Source organism: Zootoca vivipara, chromosome 3 (genome assembly GCF_965207765.1).
Source record: "Zootoca vivipara chromosome 3, rZooViv2.hap1.1, whole genome shotgun sequence".
Lineage (NCBI taxonomy): Eukaryota > Metazoa > Chordata > Lepidosauria > Squamata > Lacertidae > Zootoca > Zootoca vivipara.
Genome location: NC_142586.1, coordinates 10828393 through 10853034, shown reverse-complemented (window position 1 = coordinate 10853034; position 24642 = coordinate 10828393). Strand labels below are relative to the sequence as shown.

Below are 24642 nucleotides of genomic sequence, written 5' to 3'. Positions count from 1 at the left end.
AAGGCCATGAATTTCAGAACGACCGCAGTGCATATCGTTCCCATCTCCTGTGGCATGTGAATGAATGCACACACTCCCTAGGGATGGAATTTGTCACCCCGAGCCATATTAACAGCTGTGCAATTCACTATCTAAATTCCTAGCGCATGACTGTAAACCTGTCTTGAGTGTTACAATTACTATGATGAAAGCCCCAGATATTGCTCAACTGGAATTCGGCTCTTAAGTCTTCCTAACCACAAACAACAGTTAGGGAGCAGATAAATTAGTTCAGCCTACAGGAGAATATGTGTGACCAAATTCACAGAATAATAACAATAATATAATTTATTGGCCAAGTACCAACATACTTGGAATTTTGCTTCGGCTACATTGCAATGTAAACGTACCTTATACAAACACTGTTCTACTCACAATACAATAGCACAGCAAAGGAACCCCACCCATAACTGGCTTCCCCTTCCACTACTCAACTACGAATTTAACAATTTGATGGCACAAGGGGGAAAACTGTTCCTGTGCCTAGCCGTTTTTGTGTCTAGAGTCCTGTAGCAATGTCCAGGTGGAAGTAAATCAAACAGATGATGACCGGGATGCAAAGGATCTGCGACAATTCGCTCTGCTCTCTTCCTAGCTCGGATAGCATAAAGTGTCTCTATTGAAGGCAAACTAGCACCAATTACCCTTTCTGCAATTCTTACTGCTCGTTGGAGCCTTTTCTTGTCCATCTTGGAGGCTGTGCCATACCAGGCAGTAATAGAATTACAGAGAACAGTTTCAATGGTACCTCTGTAAAATTGGATCAACACTTCCTGGGGCAAATTAAATTTTCTTAGTTGACGCAAGAAACACAACCTCTGGTGGGCCTTTTTAATAATACTATTGATGTTGCCTGACCAATTTAGGTTTTGAGAAATTATAGAGCCCAGGAACTTAAAGGACTCTACTATTACAACCATGTTGCCATGGATGGAAAGTGGCGGCAAGATGGAAGAGTGCCTTCTGAAATCAATTACCATTTCCAATGCCTTTTGGGCATTTAGCACCAAATTATTCCTGCTGCACCATGAAACGAGATGGTCTATTTCCTGCCTATATGCAGATTCACCGTCCTTTTATTTCAGAATAAAAGCATGGTTTTGCTATAAGACCAGAATTAAAGAAGAAGGAAAAGTAGGAAGCGCCTAATACAATTGATTGTGTTTTCAGAACACTGCAGTACTTCTGCTACAATATCAGCAGTTAGTTCTATTGCTTGAGTTGACTGACGAAATAAAATAGGGTCAATCATACACATCAGACTGTGTTTGTTCTACATATGCAGAGATGCAACCCTGCAGTTCCCATCCCTCCACCTTGGTCAAGCAAGCAAGGGGAATGTTCCCATACATTGGGGAAAGGAAAGAAAATAACGCACAATATTTCTTGTCCGAATTGCCAGCTCATAGATAGTCAGGTTCATTTTTATTTTATTTTTATTCATTTCCAAGGTTTCCCCCCTCCTCTAAAAATAACTTTCATTAATATAGAAAATTTGAGGAAAACAATCATACCATTTATGTGCTGCCCTTTGGTATAATAAATTTGTCCAGGGAGGGTTGCAAATGAAATACTGTAAGCATAGGCAAGGCTGCAAAAGCTAAACCAAATTTGTCAAAGCTCAAGTAGCACAAATGAGGGAAGCCATTTCAACCTGTTCTTATCAAAGATGTTTCCATTTTTACCTTCTGAAACTCCATCCCAGGTATTAGACGGCCAGAAGAACTTTCTCTACTGAGACCACCAGAAGACGCAAAAAAGAAAAAGAGAAAAGACAAAGACAAAGAACCAGTCATAGAAGATATTTTAAATCTGAACAACTCTCCTGTGAGTTTGGGATTGCCAGGTAAATAACCCAACAGACACTACTGAGTTTATTTACTTACACATTTGGTGCCATCAGTGTGTGTAGTGTTTCACAGAGCAGCAACAAGAAAGGAAGTCCCTGTCCTAAGGAGCTCGCAATCTTTAAATTTGTCACAAGCGACAGAGGAAAGAGAGGGGAGGAATACATGTTGAGTTCGTAGGAAGGCTTACTTTCGGTAGCGGGTGAGCATTATGAGGGCTATACCAAAAGCTGAATTAGTTATTCAAACTGTTCCCCCCCCCCCCCGCTTTTGAAATCATTTTTATTTGATTCTACAAATGTAAATTAGTAACAATACCAAATACATATCCGTAAAATGAGATTTCTCTGAATCTCGAGACTTTCCCCCCCCAATCCCCTCCATGGGTCCTATTGTCAACATTTCCCACTGCATATTTCATAATCTGTGTTTTATAACCACCCCTATTGTCCATAGTATTTGTGGCATTACAAGTGAGATTAAAATCCTGCTAATGTTTTTATCTGCTTATGGTGGTCTCCAAAATAAATTATAAACTTTCCCCATTATTTCTTGAATTTCTTGTCTATTTGGTCTCTGAGTTTCCTGGTCAGTTTTGCCATCTCAGCATAGTCTGACAGTTTAGTTTGCCTTTCCTCTCTGGTAAGGACTCTTTCTTCTTTCAAACTTTTTATGGTAAAGAAGGGCAAAACCATTCTCCACCATAAAACTGGTACCCACGTCCAAAAAGGCATCAATGGTCTCCACAGTAACAAATCTCGCTACCTGTGCTGGATGATAGTAGTGGAGGCCTTGAGCATCTTTTCAGTCTGCTGAACAAGAAGAAAATGGAGAGAGAAGCTGGTGGGATAACGATCTGTCTGTAGGAGGTTAACTCTGGAGCTGTGCGCAAAATGGCCTCTTGAAATTCTCCCCTCTGTGGGCGGAGAAATTGGAGGAGAGACCAAGGCTACATCCACATCATGTATTTAGAACGCATGGTTTCCCCCAAAGAATTATGGGAACTGTAGTGTGTTAAGGGTGCTGTGATGTGAGGGGGTAAACTACAGCTCTCAGGATTCTTTTGGGGGAAGAGGTGTGGCTGTGACCTGTTTCTCCAGGGAGATGGGAAGCTCTTCAACAGTTTCCCAGGGGTGGGGGTTTACCATTGGCAGCCTCCAAGTTTGGCTTTGTTTATTCTGCTGCTGTTGGCAAAGTGTCCGCCATTTTGAATCCACCCCAGTGCCTCAGGTCTAGCATCCTTCTGGGCTATTGGAAGGGTTGGAAATAGTGGCCGCCGAAGGACGCAAAACGAAAACCAAGCAAAAAGTGGTAGAAAATAATGGAAGATTACTCTGCAGTGTCACCTTCTTTACTTGGGTGGGGGGCGAGAAAAGGGAAAATCTCAGGATGTTTATGAGAAAAATGTTTTCTGAGAAATGTTGACTCCACTCTAGTTTGTTCCTCCCATTTCAGCCTCTCACTAGATCCCCTCAGGATTAGCCTGCTGGAAAAGGGACAGTTGTAGTATGATAGATTGGCTATCAAAGGGAGTGAGTTTTCCTTGGTGGAATGGGCTCCTCTTCTCCCCAGCAATGTCTTCTGGCCTATAGAGTGAGATGAGTGCCGCAACCCCAGAGTCGGACACGACTTGACCTGATGGTCAGGGGCCCCTTTACCTTTACCTGTGCTGTTGTAGACTGAATTGTTCATCTCCTCTATTTCAGCAAGCCCTGGCTTCTATAGCAAAACCATGACTCCCACCTACGATCCTGTCAGTGGGACGCCTGTCTCTTCTGCAGTTGCCTGGTTTGGTGACAGCCTTCTGGCCAAGCAGAGCTGGAACAACCTTGCCTTCAGCCCTTCAAACTGCACACCGGAATCGCTTGCCAAAATGTACCAGCCTCGGACTCTGGTCGACAAAGCAAAGCTGAATGCTGGGTAAGAGGTGCCTCTGCTGGATATTGGGATTGGCCAGTTTGGACAAGCCAGGATAGGTCATGAGTGTGTGTGATGTCCTTGCGTGGGCTTATTATCATTATATCTTTATACCTTGCCGTTTTCCCTGGCAGGGATTCAGGGCAGCTTACAGATAAAATGAGAATTACTTTATATACACTCGTACCTTGGAAGTCGAACAAAATCCATTCTGGAAGTTCGCAAACTGGAACACTCACTTCCGGGTCTGCGGCGTTCGGGAGCCAAAACATTTGAGAATTAAGCTGTTCGAAAACCAAGGTGGGACTGTATATGCCTCCCTTATGTAATATGGAGATTTTTTAAATGAGGGGGAAGGGAGGCTGAAAATCAGTGAAACAGCACATGCAAAAAGTTCTTGATTTAAACCCCGGGATCCCCAGGTAGGGCTTAGAGACAGCACCTGAAGCCCCAATTGCATGGTTATGTGTTCCCTGTTTCTCCCAGATGCCATGCAAATTAACAGGTTCCTTCCTGCTCTGTTCCTTTGTCTCCCGTCCTCTTTCAGGTGGTTAGATTCCTCTCGGTCACTTATGGAACAAGGTATCCAGGAGGACGACCAGCTTTTGTTACGCTTCAAGTACTATTCTTTCTTTGATCTGAATGCAAAAGTAAGTAACTCTTAAAGAGTCACTTCCCTTCACGGACTGTCGTGACTTAGGGCATGTTGGATAAAGAGCAACCGCAAGGTTCTTACTAGGTTTCCTGCTTGTTTTCTGAGTTTGGGCCATCCGTAGCTCATGTAGCAAATGCACATCTACATAAATATAGAAAAACTAGGGGCTGCCGCCCTTCCTCGTGGCACTTGCCAACTCTGCCTGTACACTGGATTCAGCTAACTCATTCCACTAGTGGAAGCCAGTGCAATGACTTCTGCTAGCATCTTGCAAACCCACCCAGGCACCTGCCCCAAATCCGCTCTGGAGAGTTTGGAGAACTGCAGAACATCCCGGGGAGGAGAAGGGAGATGGTTTCCAACAATCTCCACAGCACTCCGTTGAATTCCACCATCTATATAATATATTTCTATCTCCCACAACTAATAAATACCAGCATTATAAACATCACAGTGCAATAACTATAACACATTACTAATTTACCATGTAGAAAAACTGCTGTAATAATAATATAATAATCATAATTTATTACTTATATCCTGACCAAAGCCAAGCCGTGCTTCCATGTACGTTTGGGAAGGATAATGCTTGATTCTTTCTCCTGTGCAAAGAAAGATGAAAGCCACTCTCAAATGCCCAGTTGCAGGTTCTCTTATCTGAGGTGGGGAACCTCAGGTCCAGAGCTCAAATGCAACACACTATCTGGCTATAATAATAATAATAATAATAATAATAATAATAAATTTTATTCATACCCTACCCATGTGGCTGCGTTTCCCCAGCCACTCTGGGTGGCTCTCAACAGACTATTAAAAACACGATAAAACATCAAACATTAAAAGCTTCCCTCTGCCTTCAGATGTCTTCTAAAAGTCAGATAGTTGTTTATTTCCTTGACATCTGATGGGAGGGCGTTCCACGGGATGGGTGCCACCACCGAGAAGGTGGAAACCGCCAGAAGGCCCTCGGAGCTGGACCTCGGTGTCTGGGCTGAACGATGGGGGTGGAGACGCTCCTTCAGCACTGGGCCGAGGCCGTTTCGGGCTTTAAAGGTCAGCACCAACACTTTGAATTGTGCTCAAAAATGTACTGGGAGCCAATGTAGGTCTCATCAACGTTAATGTTCTACCTATTCTTCATGAATTCAGTTAAAGGTTTCCACTTGTCTTCTAACGTTTTCTCTCTCCTGCCAACTTTCTCTGTCTGACTCAGGCTTGCTTCCTATTAGAAGTGCACAGGGTTGAGGCATTGTGTGTTTGTGTGTCGCACTGCTTAGCTGTACATAATGACAGGCTCACTCAAAATGTTGGCCACCGCTGGCTGAGAACCTTTGGCCATCTCTGACACAACATGGGCCCTGTTTGTCTTCTCCTGGCAGTACGACGCGGTGCGAATCAACCAGCTCTACGAACAAGCCCGCTGGGCCATTCTGCTGGAAGAGATAGACTGCACGGAGGAAGAAACCTTCATATTTGGTGCGCTGCAGGTACGTACTTGATCCTCAAGTTGACAAACCAGTTTCCCCATCTGCGGCAGGCAAACACCTGCCAGGACATGAACACAAAGAACCGAGCTCAGACTGGTTCCTTTCTGCAAGTCCTTTCCTTCTCCTGCTCCAACCCCGCCTCTCTCGGCAGTGATTAACGGGTTGGCTCTTTCAAGCTCCCTTGAGACCCATGTAAATAATTGACAGGTGCCCCCAGTCTTTTACAGCGGCAACTGCTAAGTTACACTTTGGTAGAATGAATCTAACCACACGAAATGCAAACAGGACCATCCCCCTCAAAGCATTGTTATATGCTTGCCACTCCCTAGCGATTGGTCATTTCAGGAGGAGTGCCACAGGAATCGGTTTCTTTCAGACGAGAGAAGAGTATTTCTATACTTTTTTTTCCTTTGCTGACAACAATGCCGGCAGAGTTGAAACAAGCAGGGAAACAAACAAGCAGCTGTCTGTCCTGCTAGTCCCTGCAACAGATTCCCAGAAAGTGATTTCTGCAGGCTCCGTCTTCATTGTTAAAATGCACAATAAAACTATCTGCTTGAAATGTTAAAATATTAAGGCCCATGGTCAAAATATGCAATAAAACAGAGATGTTGTGGAATAGTGGTTAGAGTGATGCCCCAGTGCTTTTATTCTGTGGGGACGCATACCCCTAAACGCTTTGTGAGTTTAACAGGAGAAGAAATTCACTGTATTTATTTTTCCCAATTTGAACTGTTTTCATTTTCCCCCTCGGTGGTGATTATCTTGAGTCAAAATGAGAGTACCCCTAAACATTCTTTTAGGGGGGAAAAGCACCGAGTTATACCATAAAATTATCTATCAATGGAAAAATAATTTAATGAAGAATGCAATGCGATAACTTTTATGAAGGATTATTTATTACAACAGCAGTCATAAAGAAGAAATGTGAAACACAGAGAAAAAATGAGAGATACAGGTTAAATTGCCGTTTTGGCACTTTGTGATAAATAAGTGGGTTTTGGGTTACAGTTTGGGCACCCGGTCTCTAAAAGGTTTGCCATCACTGTTCGGTCCGCAAGCTGAGCATATTCCATTCTTCTTTGGTTGGGGCTTCACTCGTTTTCCATTTTGGGGCTAACGAAACATTCATTTGCATTCTAAAAGGGCAGTTTCGTAAGATTTTGTTACCGGCTCACAACAAATCCCTCCTGGATGTGAAGCCAACGTACCTTCTCTTATTCAACTCTGTCTTTTGTCTTGTTATTTTTCCTATAGTACCACATCAGCAAGTTGACACTGTCAACGGGGTCACAAGTTTTCTCAACTGAAGCAGAAACGGATGAAGTGGAGGCGGCCCTTTCTAACCTTGAAGTCACTCTGGAAGGGGGAAAAGCAGAGAATATTTTGGTATACCATGCACACGGATGCCTGTAGAGGTCAAAGTTGAGAAAACTGGGTGGGCAGAGGAGTGGGATCTGTGACTTGTCACTAAGCATTTCTCAAGCTACATCCAATTGGGCAGGTGTGGCCAACACAAGAAACCCTCCAGAAGTGCAAGACTCAAAGAGCTGGGAGGGACACTGAGGATCATCTCTTTCAACCTCCTGCAATTCAGGAATATGCAGCTGTCCCTTATGGCCGTGGTTTTCAACCAGTGTGTCATGACACCCTGGGATGCCTTGAATGATGGTCAGGGGTGCCACAGGCAACACTGGCCTCCGTCCCTCTTTCCTTCCCTCCCTCCTCTGATGCCCTCTCACGTCTCTGCCTCCCAAGGTTTGCACAGCTGTTTGTCGCAGCAGCCCTGGCTGCAAGCTCCCCAGGCAAATGGTGTCTTTGGGGCCGGTCAGAGCGTGCTGGTTGCCAGGAGCTGAGGCAGCCTTGGAGTAAGCAAGCAAGTGGGTGACGGAGCCCAGCCAGGCAGTCCTCCAGCCCTTGCTGTTGGGAATGGACAGTGTGAGGAGGCACCTCTCTTTGGGGCCGGGGGCTGCAGCAGCGGCTGCCCAGAGGACTTCCAAGGAGAGGGGAGAGGAGGCTGAGGGAACGCTCCACAAGGGAGGTTGTTTGAGAAAGGGTGAGAGGTTGCCAGCTCTGCAGGCAAGGGGTGACATAACTGGGCTCCTGAGCCCCACAGGGCTGCCGTAGAAAGAATGTAAGTGATCAGGGGAGCCCTGGACTCAAAAATGTTGAAAACCTTTGTCATACGGGGATCAAACCTGCAGCCTTGACTTGATCAGCACCATGCTCTAACCAACTGAGGTATCCTGGGCATTGGACAATGACTCCCATTATCCCTGTCCATTGGTCATGATAGTTGGGGTTGATGAGAGCCGTAGTCCACCAACATCTTGGGGGTTCCATTTTGGCTATCCCTGCAATATGGGGACACACTCTGGCTCCATTGCAATCACAGTCCATCTCTCGTATGGTTGCAACTCTTCTACTGAAATAAATGTTCTTTTCATGGGGTGGAATTCAGCTTAAGTGCTAAGTGGTGTAATGTACATGGGGAACGAGGTCCACTTGCACAACAGGACTTTCTCCCTCTCCTCCCCTCACAAGTCCTGGGCTTCCCACCTACCCTCCAGAGCAGATTTAGGGAGCACAGGTGGGGTGCTGGGAAAGTCCTGTTGCACAAGTAGACTTTGTTTTGCATACGCAACAACTCAGTTGAATCTATCCCAGTGCAGAGATTGCTCCCCAATTTCTGACTTGGCTGAGTTACATGTAGGTAGCCGTGTTGGTCCGACGTAGTCAAAAAAACTTTTAAAAAAATTCCTTCCAGTAGTACTAGCACCTTAGAGACCAACTAAGTTTGTCATAGGTATGAGCTTTTGTGTGCATGCACACTTCTTCAGATACACTGAAACAGAAGTCACCAGACCCTTATATGTAGTCATACATACTTCTGTTTCAGTGTATCTGACGAAGTGTGCATGCGCATGAAAGCTCATACCTATGACAAACTTAGTTGGTCTCTAAGGTGCTACTGGAAGGAATTTTTTTTATTTTGTTTTAACTTGGCTGAGATTGTCCTAAAGAGAAACTTTTCTGTCAGCTTGCTATGCTCTGGAGAACACCTTTTGGATAGTCTGCTTCTCCCAAATGTGAAAAAAGCTACCTGTTTGGTGCATGCTGTTGAGTTGGGATTCAAGAAATACCGCAAGGGAATTAAAAAACAACAACAGCAGCAACAACAACACATAACTTTATAACCAAGTGCATATATATGATAGTATCAGCAAATTATAAGTGCACTGCACTAAAACAATTCTTGGTTGTCTTTAGGAGGATATCACAGACATACCAAAGCTTGCAGATAACCTCAAACTATTTAGGTAAGTAAAAAAGCAAAACAAAAAAGCATATAAAGTTTTCTTTTCTTTTTTTGTAAATCATAACATTAAAATATGGACTGTAATGGATACCAGTTAGCACTGAAAGGTTTTCTGGCTATAATTTATTTTAACATTCCCACTGAGATGCAGAGTGTACCAATGTAACACTATAATGTGATGTTAGCCACCTTCGTAAAATAGCTTTCTTTAATCTTTTTGTTTTCTTTTAAGAATTGTGCTGTGAACTGGAATGGCCACAGGGTTGGACAATGTTGCCTTGTTGCACTTTAATCCTTTCACGGATTAAAAAACGGATTTTAAACCTTGTGTGCAGCAGAGACTTCTGTATTCTCACGCAGAAGTACTATGTCTTACTGAGTTAAATGGGACTGAGTCCCTAATAAGTGGGATGCGGGTGGCGCTGTGGTCTAAACCACTGAGCCTCTTGGGCTTGCTGATCAGAAGGTTGGTGGTTCAAATCCCCGCGACGGGGTGAATTCCCGTTGCTCTTTCCCAGCTCCTGCCAACCTAGCAGTTCGAAAGCATGCCAGTGCAAGTAGATAAATAGGTACCACTGCGGCAGGAAAGTAAACGGTGTTTCCATGCGCTGTTCTGATTCGTCAGAAGCAGTTTAGTCATGCTGGCCACATGATCCGGCTGTGGACAAACGCCGGCTCCCTCGGCCTGAAAATGAGATGAGCACCGCAACGCCATAGTCACCTTTGACTGGACTTAACCGTCCAGGGGTCTTTTACCTAATGTGTGGTTAATCTGCATGGCGCCTCCTCCATTCTGTCTTAAGACTGTTAGGAAGACTGGAAGCAGCCTTCCACCAAGTCACACCCTTGACCCATCTATCTCAGAAAACACCTACACTGACTGTCCACAGCTTTCCAGAATTTCAGACCAGGGACTCTTCTTGCACTACCAGGAGGTGCCAAGAATTGAACATGGAACCTTCTGCATAGAGAGCAGAAATTGTGCCGCTGAGCCCTTGCCACATCTTGCAAATTGCAGACTGGTTTTTTCCTCCATTATCATGCCAGCAACATATTTTCTCTCCCTCTCTTCCTGCCTCATTTTTATGTGTGCATTTCTTTTGTGCTTAACATCTACCTAGATCAATAGGCTTGAGAAACACCAAAGCTGGCTTCTCACTGACTTTTTATTTGGTCTTAAAAATAGAATTAATACTACTGTTGCTATTTTGGATTCCCCCACCACCATCCTCCGAGTATACCAGGCATAGGCAAACTCCAGATGTTTGGGACTACAATTCCCATCATTCCTAACCGCTTGTCCTGTTAGCTAGGGATGATGGGAATTGTAGTCCCAAACATCTGGAGTTTGCCTATGCCTGTAGTAGACCAACACAGCTGCCAGCAACATTTGCCTGTATGCTTCTAAGTACAGTCGTACCTTGGAAGTCTAACGGAATCCGTTCCGGAAGTCTGTTTGACTTCCAAAACATTTGGAAACCAAAGCGCGGCTTCTGATTGGCTGCAGGAAGTTCCTGCAGCCAATCGGAAACCACAGAAGCCCCGTCTGACATTCAGCTTCCAGAGGAACACTCGCCGGCATTCAGCAGCCAAAATATCTGAGAACTAAGCTGTTCAAAAACTGTTCGAAATGAGCATGCATTTCAGATAGGAGCACCTACCTGTGTCACTATCAGTTGTGTGTGTTGACTATCAAATTGAACATTCCAGTGACTCAGATAAAGCTCAGCTATTTGCACTGGAAAGTCGCTAGCATTTTTCTTCCCTTGAAGTGACTGATTCCAAACGTTTAATTCTATGGAAAACATAAGATAAGAGATTGCCTGTAGCTTTGAACTCTTATTAGAGTGTTTAGTTTTGCTAATCGGTGGTGGCATTTCCCCCAGAAATGAAGCGGTGTGCTTCAAAGAGAATTTGATTATTTTTGAAACCTCTAATAAAAGATCATTTCAAATCATATGCAAGTGACAAAGGGCAGGAGCTGTGCTTTCAAGATTAAATGCCAGTTTTGCAGCATCAGTCTGTTCCCTGCCTGTCAGGGCAATAGCCCCAAAGGACTTGTGTGAGGTCCCTCAAAGGCAACAGTGCTATGGGGACCCATTTCTGTCACTGAACAAGCCACCTGCAAAATGTAAGACATTCTTAATAAGAACCTCGGAACCTCAGAAGAGACCTTTGAAATGCAAGAAACCAGAGCAAGGCGGGGGAAAGCAGGGTAGATTTGATTTGAATCAAATTTATTTAAATCACTGGTCAGTAAGACTTGAATTAAATCATTTTTTTTCCCAGAAAGACTCATTCTTGCTGGTATAATAATATTTACAACCAGGTTTCATTTTTGGAATAATAAATTTTCAGAGTAGTTTCTACAGTTAATATCAAAAATTACTGATTTGGTTATACTGTTAGAAATACATAGACAGATAATTATGAAATTATTGTGAGGTTTAATAAGTTAACTGTTTATATTTGGACAACTTTTCTGCTATACTTTATTGGAAGGAGAAAAATAATCATTTCCTTAATAACAATTTGAACCATTGAACTAAAACAATAACATTATAGCACATGTATCCATGTTTATTAACTGATGGTTGATCTTTTTTTTTTATTAAGAAAATCTCAAGACTGAATTTTAGCACACATGAAAAACTTAAAACAAATCCTTATATCCTGATGAAAAGCCTTTGGACTATAATATAACTTAAATAGAAAACTATATTTAGAAAGATTTTTTCCTCCAAAAGCATTTTATTTTTTAAAAAAATCCAATTTAAATAAAAAAAATCTGATTTAAATTTTTTAAAAAACTGATTTTTATTTTTTTAATCCTTTATTTTTATCCATCCTGCACACACTATACATAGAACTGTAGTGTCAGAAGGTACCAGTCCAATCTAGTCCAATCCTCTGCTATGCAAAAAATCTCAGCTAAAGCATCCATGACAGATGGCCATCCAAACTCTGCTTTGAAAAAACCTCAAATGAAAGAGAGTTCACTGCCTCGTATGGGAGTCTGTTCCACCCTCAAGCAGCTCTTGCTGTCAGAAAGTTCATCCTGATGTTTAATCAGAATCTCCTTTCTTGAATCATCGGTTTAGGTCCTAACCTCTGGAGCAGGGGAGAACAAGCTTGTAGTCCCACCCGTCCACACAGATTGTTTGTTAATTTGCAGGTCCAAAAAGCTGGCGTTGAAAACCTTCAAGCAATATTGGTTTGTCTTCAAAGACACATCCGTCTCTTACTTTAAAAATAAGGAAGCTGAACATGGAGAACCCATTGAGAAGCTCAACCTAAAAGGTATGGAGTGCTGTTTTTCAGACCACCTTTATGAAATTCAGCTCCTGGTTGACGGCCTACTGGGGAATTTCTAGCACAATGCAGTGTTCCCCAATTGCTCTTCACTTTTGGTGCATATGTGCACAAGCACCATGTAATCTGCTCTTTTTTTTCTTTTTTTGGAAATCATTTTTATTGGTTTTTCAAATACAAAGTTATAAACAAAGAATCAAAAAGTATATTCATATAAAGAGATTCCTCCGAATCTCAGGACTTCCCCCCATACCCTCCATGGGTTCCCATTTTGAACATTTAATACTGTACAGTGATACCTTGGGTTAAGAACTTAATTCGTTCCGTTTTATAATTTGGCATAATATTTGGTTTAATAGATATATATTTGTATAATTGGTTTGATATTATTGATTTGTAAGTGAAAAATCTAATAAAAATTGATTTTTTTAAAAAAGATTTTTAAAAAAGAACTTAATTCGTTCCAGAGGTCCGTTCTTAACCTGAGACCGTTCTTAACCTGAGGTACCACTTTAGCTAATGGGGCCTCCCGATCCCGCCGCACTGCGGAGGCACGATTTCTGTTCTCATCCTGAAGCAAAGTTCTTAACCCGAGGTACTAATTCTGGGTTAGTGGAGTCTGTAACCTGAAGTGTTTGTAACCCAAGATACCACTGTATATTCTTTCATACTTCGATTTTTAAATCAAAGCATATTATCCGTGGTAATTGTTAAACTACAAGTGAGATCAAAACCCTGCTAATGTTTCCATCTGCTTGCAATGGTCTCCTAAATAACTTATAAATTTTTTTGTGTTCTTTTATGTCTCCTTGGTTTCTTTTGTCCCCTTGGTTTCGGAGCTTTCCAGTCAGTTTTGCCTTCTTGGCATAGTCCATCAGCTTGGTTTTCCACTCCTCTCTGGCAGGGACTTTTGTCTTCTTTCCATCTCTGGTCTAGTAACATCCGGGCGGCTGTTCCATACATAAAAAGTCTCTTCTGTTCCTTTCAAATATCAGTACCTGTAATTCCTGATAGAAAAGCTTCTGGTTTCTTAACAAAAGTCATTTTAAACGTTTTCTTCATTTCACTGTATATCATCTCCCAGAAAGCTTTTATTACCTTACACGTCCACCACATATGATAAAAGGTACCTTCTTTTTCTTTACATTTCCAACAAGAATTTGTAGTCTGCTTTTATAGAGTGGCCTCATTCAGACATGGCATTGGCCATAAAACAGCTCCTCCCTTCCTAAACCAGGTTAACACACGGCAGAGCGGCTGGCTTGGTGTTATGTGAAAAGAAACTCTGGTGACTTGCTTTCCCCCAAGCAACCTGCAAGGAGGAAGCCAAGAGCAAACTTTGGCTTCCAGACTTAATTACCTGACTGTGGTTTATTGTGTGCAAACAAAGCCCAATGTTTTGATTGCATTTGCTGTTTTCTGAATCACTGCTTCTACTTTAGCATGGGCTCTTTCCAAATGTAGGATTTTGATGTTTATGATGGCTACGTTGTCTGTCAGCACTATGACTCTAGAGCGGGCTTTCCCAAATTGGGTCTCCAGCTGTTTTTGGACTACAGTTCCCATCATCCCTGACGACTGGTCCTGCTAGCTACGGATGATGGGAGTTGTAGTCCAACAACAGCTGGAGGTGCAAGTTGGGGAGACACTGATTTAGAGCATTGCATTTGGCCTTAAATCTAACTAACTTCTATGCTGTAATATTAATAACATGTCTTGCCACACACCTAACACACCTAAACCAGCTATTTGGTAATAGTCATGGCATAGGGAGGCAATCATAGTAATATAATATTCAACCACCTGCACAACTTGAAATCATGTTACCTTCTTTTTTTATATGCCTTTTTATTCTTGCCCTCTTCCGGTTTCCTTTCAAGTTCTCCTACCGTAGCTCACCCTTAAAAGTAGGCAAAGCATAACATTACTTCTGACTTTTTGTGCCTTCTGTCAATTAGGATGTGAAATTGTTCCAGACGTGAGTGTTTCGGGCAGAAAATATGGGATTAAGTTACTCATCCCTGTTGCCGATGGAATGAATGAGGTGCACCTGAGATGTGATAACGTGAGTAGCAAAAAGGGTTAACCCAAATTCTGTAGGAGGGTTTAAGGTCCATTGTGTGCATGGCAGTGATGCTTAGGAAGTTGCAGGGCCTAAATATTGCCAGTGAAGTGAGACATATGCACAGAAAATGGGGTTTGTGCAGGGAACAGGGTAACAACACAGTAGGGACAACAGTGAACCAGGCTGCAGGTTGGCTTCCACATATCAGGGGTGGTTCACCTGGTGGGGGGCAGAGCTCAAGCAATAGCTTCCCAGAAGGGTATACACAGCCTTGTCCTCACGTCGAACTTCTCCGTTAAGCAACAGCTTGCTGGAAAGGCTATTGCTGTTGCTGGGAAGCTGTTGCCCCCCTGGGTGAACTTTTGCCACCTCTAGCTTGGATTTATGTTCCTTTACAATGCAGGCCAGCCTGTGAGTGTGGAGATTTATGGGGAGGTCAGTGTAAACAAGGGAGTTAGCACAGTGTCTGGGTGAAATCTGTCTTTCAGATAAGAACTGGAGTTCACAAACCTCTCAGCAATAACCTCAACCTTGTCCATTCAAAATACCCTGCATTCTCCAGACTTGGGAGTGTTGTTCAACCTTTTGTCCTATAAGAGCCTCCAAAATGAAGAAGAAAACTGTTTAAGCTTCATACAAAAGTTAAGAGCAAGTCACTCGGTTTGCCCCTCTGGAGCAAAGGAGCTTTGGGGAAGAGCTATAGCACCAGGCAAGGAAGAAGTCCCTGGTTTAATCTCTCCTGTAAATCCAGAACTGTCCCTGGAAAACAGGGAGACCTATGTTGCATTGCTGGATAGGTAACCAGTAATTCCTCGTAAGGAGAGCCTGCTGGATCAGGCCAGCATCCTCTCACAATGGCCAACTAAATGCCTGTGGGAAACCTGCAAGCAGGATCCAAGCACAAGAGCACCTTTCCTTTCTGTAGCTTCCAGCAGTTGATATCTCCCATCGCTACCAAGCCCAGTTACATCAGCGATGCCAGGTATCTTTTGGAAGTTTACAAGGGGTAAAGGTAGCAGCTCTTGTTCGGAGATGGAAAGCCTCTGAACCCAAGTCTCGCCATCATAACTGGTAGCCATTGTTTACTGATCCTCCTTGAATTGGTCTGGTCTTCTTGCAAAGCCACCCAGAACTCATTCAAGTGAAGTCTAGGCTCTACCCTTTTGCTTTCGGACTAGGGGCCTGTGTCTAAACCTAACCAAAAAAAAGGGGAAGGCAACATGGGGCCCTCCACCATTCTTTACCATGAGAGGGCACCACTTTGCCGGCCCTTGGTTCAAGCGACTACAAGGTGGCGGAGAAGCAAGCAAACGACGGTGCAAGGATTCTTTGCGGAAGTTTCTTCTTCATGGACTCTGCTGACTGTTTTCTTTGCAGGAAAACCAGTATGCCAGGTGGATGGCTGCTTGCGTTTTGGCTTCCAAAGGGAAATCGATGGCTGACAGCTCCTACCACCCAGAGGTCCACAACATCTTGTCTTTCTTAAAAATGAAAAGCAGAACTGCTGCTCCCCAAGACGTTTCTGACATGGAAAGCATGGATATGAAGCCAGAGTGCTTTATCTCGCCACGATATGCAAAGAAATACAAGTCCAAGCAGGTAACTGGGGGTGGGGTGAGGGGTTGGCAGAAGGAAATTACAGCGGGATCCAGAGCAGATTTTCCTTGTCAAGCTGACTCAAACCTGATTCATATGATTCTTGCTTAACAAAGCCAAAAGCATGTATTTTTCTTCAGCAAGATCTTAAACTAGGACAAGAGTCAGAAGCATGACACCTGTGGGTGCATTGGACGTTTGAAGTCTTCCTCTGAACCTATGAAGCTTTTGAAGATCACACACACACACTTCCCTGTTGGTCATAAAGTGGTGGGGGTGGTTTCGCTTTTCTCCTTTGAAAAGCACATCAAGATGATGTTGGAAGAGTGATACTCTTTCCCATCTCCTCTTTCAGTTCTATATGCTTTTCAGGGTTCAGATTAATTGTACTGGATCTAACCTTTATCCAGATCCCTTGGAAGGCAAAGTGTGTGCACATATATGCACTTGTCGCCTTTCAGAAAACCTGATCTGAGGGATAGGAAAGAAGTGATGGGGGTGGGTGGGTCAGAGTCCATGGCACATACTCCCAAATCCAAACATCCCCACAAACTTAAAAAAGTTGGTCACAATGTTTAAAATGACCTTCCCAAAAAGACCAGGGTCCTTTCTGTTGGGGATAATTCAGACTGAAATTCCCCAGGCATCAGAAAAGGTTATTTATGTATGCAACAACTGCGGCCCATGTTTCGTTAGCCCAAAAATGGAAAATGAGTGAAGTCCCAACCAAAGAAGATTGACAACTTAGATTGATAGAATATGCACAACTTGCATATTTAACATATAGAATAAGGGCACAAGAAAAACATACATTTAAAGAAGATTGGGAAACGTTTATTGAATATATGCGAAATAATTGTGTACAGCTGAAAATGCTGGCAGCATTAAGATAAATTCAACAGTGTAAATAAGTTTTGATGGATGTAATAATGGAAAACCGATTGGTATAGTTTTTGTAAAATATGCAGGGATATAAGATATGTAAAATGAACCACAGAAAGAGAAGGGAAGTAATTGATTTCTTAAGTATGTAAAAGGTTTATCTGAAATTGTAAAACAGAAAATTTAATTTAAAAAATATTAAAAAATAAAAAGGTTGGTCACCTGAACTATGAGATCTGCACATAATAACTAAAGAGCCAGCATGATTCAACAGATATAGAGTATTGGACTTAGAATTTGGGAGATGTGAGTTTGCAATCTACTTTCTCATGTCCTCACTGTATTGACCCTGTGTAAACCATGGCTGGCTCCCAGTTTTCCCTCTGCAGAATGGGTATAAGAGTGCAGAATAGGGCAGGGCAAAATTGCAAGCATTTCTGTAGGAAGAAGGCCTCAGGTTTCATGCCCTGTGCCCAAGACGGTGCCATCCACCACAAGGCAGCCTCAGCTACCCATGGGCATAGCTGCAAATCCTGTGTACCCCTTTGCCTTCCTTCCTTAAGGGAGTAGCAGGGATTGCTGCTCTCTGACCACATGCATAACCATCTTCCTAATGCTCTTCTTTCACCCCCTGCATCCGCCAATCGAAACCTCTATTCCCCTCCTTGTTTTCACAGCTGGCTACTCGCATTTTGGAGGCGCACCAAAATATCGCCCACATGTCTCTGGTGGAAGCCAAGTTGAGGTTTGTCCAGGCGTGGCAGTCGCTCCCCGAGTTTGGCTTATCGTACTACATTGTGAGGCAAGTGCAAAGTTACGCTGCCCTGACCTTTTAATGGCGGGTGGCTCTCTGAGCTCTTACATTTTCTTCCTTCGTTTTGACTGAATGCCAAGTGAGTTGGCAATTAGATCAAGCAGAGGTGACTTTTAACAGAAGCTGTGGCAGTTGCAACATGATTTCTGGTGACCCGACAATGTTCTTCAAGGTGCATCGATTTCCCCCCCCCCCCAGGTGGAATTAGATAAAATACAGCAGGGTGGGTGAACCAGGTCATGAGCTGTGGGCCACTTTGACAGTCATCTGACGTCACATGACCCAACTGCAAAGGGAAGCATTAAGAGCGCAGTCCTAATATTATCCTGCTGCTTACATACATAAATGAATATTTATGTTGGCCCACGTTGCTAGAGCTCTTCACTGGAATGCCTTTGGGTCTCAGCTGTAAGGTTGCGGAGAAGATGTGAACTTTACACTTTTGTATTTTTAAATGAAGCCGGTAATCCTTTGTGCACATAGATGGGAGGAAAACCGCAGGCAGCATTTAGCATTTAGTTGATCGGGCTTAAGTAAACTGGTGCTCATCTTCCAGCGTTCTGACCAACATTGGGGATGACTGACAAGTACGTGTTAAAGAAAAGAAATTACAGTAAAGTTACATCGCATGGGGGTTATGTTCCTTTCTTGTACCCGGCCCTTGGCTGGCAAGTGAGTGAATTCGCAGGGGGGGGGCAGAGGAGGAGGAGAGACAGAAGAGGGGGCAGCCAGAGAGAAAGAGAAAGGCAGAAGAAAAAGGCTGGAATGGGGTGCAGCCAAGCAGCTGTTGAATTCATGCAAGTGAAAAAACTGAGCCGCTGGGAAATTGTTTAGGTGTCTCCCACTTGCAATTAAGAGGTTGCTGTTTCACACTGACCTGGCTGTCGCATATTTTCTCCCGCTCCATCATCGGTGTCCCTTAGCTGACTCCCATCATAGAATTCCTGACTATGGGTCTGGAATTCTGGCGTTTGCTTTGGTTCAGTCCCTAGGCCAATGCTCCAAAACGAGTTAGCAGGTAACTGAGGGTGAGCCCTGTTTGGGTGGAGAGCAGCACCAACATTTTTCAAATTCAGAGCGCATGAGATGAGGTGACCTGGCCGGAGGCCCAGTTCTCTTTCTGTTGTCATGTGCTCTTAACCAGGAAAAAAATTCCTGCACCATAATGAGCAGTTATTGCTCAACCACAAACACCCACGACGCTAAATTTGTTTCCTTTACCGCCCTGTCCTTTTGAAAAACTGTTGCTGGTGTGTGAGGGAGCTTCAGGTCTTTCAATACTGTGCGCTCCCCCTCTTGAGTCCTGTGTACACATCTTTTCTGGCTTTGACGTTTAACTGTCAAATGCAAGTGCAGATTTCAACCACAACAGGCTGTCTTCCCTGCAAAAAAAAAAAAAGGCTACATTACAAGGCCGTTACATTTTGCCCTGCTACTACTAAATCAGGGTTTGGGCCAAAATATTTTTTATTCACAATAAGATTTAAAAAAAAAAAAACACTAGGAAAAAAGCCTTCAGAAAGCTTAAACGATACTATTTTCATAACATAGTTTACCATTGCATTTCTGTGCTTGGCCAGTAGAGGGAAGTGGAATCCCATCATAAACATTGATATTCTCATTTCATCCCTCTTTACATTAGTTACTGACTTGTAGGCTTGAGGGGAGATGATGATGATAATAATAATAATAATAATAATAATAATAATAATAATAATAATAATACCACCCTAGATAGGCCCCCTTTCCCAGTGGAAATCCTGGTCCACAGTCTTCACAGAAACTCCAAAAGGGACTGTGATTTTTCTCCCTCTATTGCAAACTGCTTTTCAAGAGACTTGCCGAATTAATTGACTGGGTTTTCCCCCTCCTTAGATTTAAAGGAAGCAAGAAGGATGACCTCTTGGGCGTTTCTTACAACAGGCTGATAAGGATAGATACAGCCACCGGGGACCCAATTATGACATGGAGATTCTCAAATATGAAACAGTGGAAGGTGAACTGGGAGATACGGCAGGTAAAGACAAAGGTTTCCTGGAGCAAACTTGCCTCTCACACTGCGATTTAACCTTTTACACAAATAAAGCTGGCAAACAGCCCTTTTGTGATGTACTTGAAATTGCAGAATAATATACCTGCTGTATGTAAAGGTAAAGGGACCCCTGACCATTAGGTCCAGTCGTGACCAACTCTGGGGTTGCGGCACTCATCTCATGTTATTGGCCAAGGGAGTCAGCGTACAACTTCCGGGTCATGTGGCCAGCATGACAAAGCCACTTCTGGCGAACCAGAGCAGCACACGGAAACGCCATTTACCTTCCCGCTGTGGCGGTCCCTATTTATCTACTTGCACTTTGGTGTGCTTTCGAACTGCTAGGTTGGCAGGAGCTGGGACTGAGCAACGGGAGCTCACCCCGTCGCAGGGATTCGAACCGCTGACTTTCTGATCGGCAAGCCCTAGGCTCTGTGGTTTAACCCACAGTGCCACCCACGTCCCTTACATAGAAACCCTTATATGAATGCAGGGAGGAGGACCTGTATTGGACTACAACTCCTATAATCCCTTATTGTTGACCATGTCAGCGGGGGCTGATGGGTATTGTAGTCCAATAGCATCGGGGGGGCAGGTTCCCTATCTCTGCATTATTGTGTTTCCTAATATGCATCACATCCCCATTCACAGTATTGTACTTTATTATATTGGGTGGCTTTTCATCACATTGGGCTGTTTTATTCACTATGATTTTTATTTAGGGCTTGGACTTCACAATCTCCACCATGATATAAAATATCGCTGTGGAGTTTCTTTAACTGTCATTTGAAGGAAAACTGGGAGTGTGGGAGACATAAATGCGATGAATGCGAGGGGATAGAGCATGGCGTAAACTCAGCTGGGAGTCACAAAAGATAATCTCTGAAATATGTTCATAGTTTCAGGGCAAAGAAGCAAAAATGCTTCGCAGAATGCACAATTCCCTTACCGAATTTGCTGCTGCGAGAAGCATTGATAGACACGAGCTGTCAAGGGGACTGAGGCAAATTCACAAGGAAAAAGTCTTATCCCAGTCTTTTAGCAGTTAAACAGAACCTCCAAGTGCAGGGGCAGTCTAGCCTCCTAATACCAGTGACTTCTGGGAAAGGTTGGGCCTTTGGGCCCTGCCTACAGGCTGTGTGGAGGCATTGGATAAAAGGTGCATGGTTAAATGGGCCATTGGTCTGATCCAAACAAGCTCTTCTGATGCTCTAATGCAGGCATCCCCAAACTGCGGCCCTCCAGATGTTTTGGCCTACAACTCCCATGATCCTTAGCTAACAGGACCAGTGGTCAGGGATGATGGGAATTGTAGTCCAAAACATCTGGAGGGCCGAAGTTTGGGTGTGCTGGAACTAGGCCTGGGTGATATATCAATACACCATCCAGGAGCGGGTTGAGGGCGGTATATCGCAGGCAGGGCTTGTGTGCACCTTACCTTCCTCTCTGGCTGTCTCCCTCCTCCCTCTATTCTTGGCAGTTTAATTGTGCTTTATATATATATATATATATATATATCTTTGCATTTCCCCTTCAGGTTGCAATTGAGTTGGACCAGAACGTGTCTATTGCTTTCGCTTGCCTGAGCGCAGACTGCAAGGTGGTGCACGAATACATTGGAGGTTACATCTTCCTGTCCACCCGTTCCAAAGACCAGAACGAAACACTGGACGAGGACTTGTTCCACAAGTTAACTGGAGGGTGGGAATGAGGAGAAGCAAGAAGCCTATCGACAACTCCAAAATGCGAGTGCCTCCGCTAGATTCGCCTTGGTTTTGAACATGAAAAGTTTAAACGGGTGCAGCTCAGTCACCTTTTGGAAAAGAAACATAAGCTTACCTCAAGGGTTTATCTAAGTTGGATGTAATTACTTGGCGCAGGGGTGGCTAACCCTATTCGACTCCCATTATTTCTGACCACTGGATGTGCTGGCAGGGCCAATGGGAGTTGTAGTCCATATAATCAGGAGACCCTCACGCTCCCCATCCTTGCTTTGGAGCCTACTGTGCAACAACAAACCCAGAGTCCACTGTATTGCAACCAAGTACCTGCGGCAGAGATGCGGAGCCTGCAATCTTCCAGGTGATACTGCAATCCAAGCCGCATCAGCCCCAGCCAGCATGGACCGGGATGATGGGAGTTGTAGTCCAAGAGTTATCTATCCCTCATCTACAGTGTGTGTAGAGCACACGGTTTTGGCTCATCCGTAATCTTCATTGGCGTGTGACGCAGGGGAGCCTGTGAAATCCAGTCAAGGCTCCGATGCGGCAAATACTTTAGAGGACCAATCCAGTTTCCTTCTGTGCCTCCCATTCCTCACCTCCGCCCACTCCTGAACCCCTTAGGCATGGTTGTTGGCATCCATCCATCTCAAGACACAATGGAGTGCTCCTCTGGGGGAGAAGTCAATCCGCTGGAGAATCACAGCACCTGCTGTGGCTGCAGAGACCGGTAACTTGTAACGGCTGCCTCCTGTGTTGTTTTTGCTGTATCAGCAGCACGAAATTGACTTCTCTGGGGCGCAAGCCTGGGCAGTGGGTATGGAGGACCTGGGCTGTGGGCTGCCCAGATAACAAGACTCGGCCCAATGGCCTCGCTGATGTGGTCCAAAGGAAAGCAGAGCGATACGTTTGGCACCAGTTTGGCTGCAGGAGTTGCCAGAAGGAGGCATACAAGACGGCATTCAACTGTCTTAGGGACTCCGCTCCAGATTTGTGCTTAGCCTGATCTTTTCCTAAAGTTGTCCCACAATGCATCAGGTATGGATTTTTCCTCGGGGTTTACTCCCGAAGACTACAAACTGTCAGACACACACAAGCCTGGCATACTGTGAAAAGCATTTATTTGAATTGATTAATTCTGATGACTTTTCCTTACTTCTTAAATAAGTCAAGAAAACGAAGTGCCACCAAAAGATTTAATGTTGTTTTTAGGGTGTTGTTGCACCTGGACATTTTTGTTGTTGTTGTTCTCATGGAAAGGATTTTATCAACGTCCTCCCAGTTTTTGTTGCAATTGCTCATATTTTCATAAGCCATTAGTACCTGCTTTTTGTACAGTGCTTTTTGCATTTTGTAAAGCTTTGCAACTAGCGCCCTGCTGTAGGGAAACTACAGTTTTAATTTCGCGCCATCTTCTGAAGTAATTTAACTTCCAGCTTGCTTTTAACGTTTAGTCATTTTCATATTTTATATAAAAACTGTTGGCATGTAGTAATGAACCTACTGAAACCATAATTTTTTAAGCTGTGTAATAGTTTTTAAAATAAATACATACATTCTTGCAAAACAATAGTATCCCAGTGATACTTCCAGGACTTCCATGAAAGCATCTTCTTCTGTACTTATTCTATTCTGCCTTCTTCTTTTTTAAAAAAAAACAATACTTTGAGATGGATTCTTGTCCTGGTGCTTTCTTCTGTTCATAATTCTTTGGATCCAATCCAGTGCCAAGAGTGCTAGGTAAAAGGTAAAGGACACCTGGACGGTTAAGTCCAGTCAAAGGCGACTATGGGGTCATCTTGCTTGCAGGCCGAGGGAGCCGGCGTTTGCCCACAGACAGCTTTCTGGGTCATGTGGCCAGCACTTCTAAACCGCTTCTGGTGCAACAGAACACAGTGACGGAAACCAGAGAGCACAGAAATGCTGTTTACCTTCCCGCCACAGTGGTACCTATTTATCTACTTGCACTGGCGTGCTTTCGAACTGCTAGATTAGCAGGAGCTGGGATAGCGTAGTAATGGGCGTGCCGCCCTGGGTGGCAGGCTGGGCGGGGGGCAGCAGGCTGGATGGGGGTGACCACCTCCGACAGCCGCCACTGCGAGCGCCCCTCGCCGCCCACATGGAGGCGAGGCCGGGGTGCGCTGCGGAAAGAGCTCCGGTGGCTTCTGAGCCCGGCTCCTCCATGGTGCCTCCTCCCTGCCCCTCCGCTGGCAGCACAGCCCTTGCCCGCCTCCACGATGGCCCTGAAGAAAGCCAGTCGGCGAGCGAGCAGGACCAGCCCCAGTGGAGCCAGCGCAAACTGACTGTGAGGAGAACCGCCTCGAGCGTGGTAAGGACAGGCGGAGGGAGGCCAGAGGGAGAGGCCTGTCGGACACCGCCCGCTGTGCCTGCTGTGGTGCCGTGACGTATCCCTCCTGTGCATGCATGCATCGTGTGTCATGATGCATGCGTGCAACGGACACCCCACCCCCCGGCGGGGTGCCTTCAGGTTTGCCACCCTGGGCGGCCAGGCAGCTAGCTACGCTGCTGGCAATGGGAGCTCACCCCGTCGCGGGGATTCAAACCGCCGACCTTCTGATCGGCAAGCCCAAGAGGCTCAGTGGTTTAGACCACAGCATCACCCGCGTCCTGCCAAGGGTGCTACACTGCACGCTTTAACATACCGTCTGCTTTCCAGAGGGCACATTCTAGTGTGCTTTTCATGGCGGTGGTTTCCTTCAGTTCAAATTTGGGGGGTGGGGGGCGGATTGAAGCACCATCTCATGTAACGTTTCCTGCTACATTAACTATATTCTATGGAGTTAATGCCAGACTAATGAAAGCATAACAGATCTTTTGGTCCTCTGTAGAAATCGCCTTGATTTTTGGTGTCAGAATGTGGGGCAGAGAAGAAAACAGTATGTTCTTTCTCTTTGAGGTATATTTTATTTTCCTTCGTTACAATCAGTTGTATGCA

General features: G+C 44.4%; 1 protein-coding gene and 1 long non-coding RNA gene across 3 annotated transcripts in view; one reads left to right on the top strand and one right to left on the bottom strand.

Annotated features, from left to right (window-relative positions):
* The window catches only part of FERMT1 (FERM domain containing kindlin 1), a 31983-nt gene extending 8727 nt beyond the window's left edge, over positions 1 to 23256 (top strand). For both annotated transcript variants that reach the window (XM_035110120.3, XM_060272406.2), the window contains 12 exons: positions 1745 to 1885; positions 3593 to 3806; positions 4351 to 4453; positions 5838 to 5945; positions 7203 to 7334; positions 9216 to 9265; positions 12440 to 12564; positions 14535 to 14641; positions 16019 to 16240; positions 17797 to 17921; positions 19809 to 19950; positions 21503 to 23256. In XM_035110120.3, coding sequence (XP_034966011.3) covers positions 1745 to 1885; positions 3593 to 3806; positions 4351 to 4453; positions 5838 to 5945; positions 7203 to 7334; positions 9216 to 9265; positions 12440 to 12564; positions 14535 to 14641; positions 16019 to 16240; positions 17797 to 17921; positions 19809 to 19950; positions 21503 to 21676 — 1643 coding nt within the window. In that variant the 3' untranslated portion in view covers positions 21677 to 23256. The remainder of the gene's footprint in view (positions 1 to 1744; positions 1886 to 3592; positions 3807 to 4350; positions 4454 to 5837; positions 5946 to 7202; positions 7335 to 9215; positions 9266 to 12439; positions 12565 to 14534; positions 14642 to 16018; positions 16241 to 17796; positions 17922 to 19808; positions 19951 to 21502) is intronic.
* Positions 6823 to 19315, bottom strand: LOC148686161 (uncharacterized). The gene is made up of 3 exons (XR_015948847.1): positions 18811 to 19315; positions 10926 to 11059; positions 6823 to 7304 (listed from the first exon to the last, which is right to left on the bottom strand). It is a non-coding gene; the product is annotated as an uncharacterized LOC148686161 (long non-coding RNA).
* Positions 23257 to 24642: the final 1386 nt, after the last annotated feature.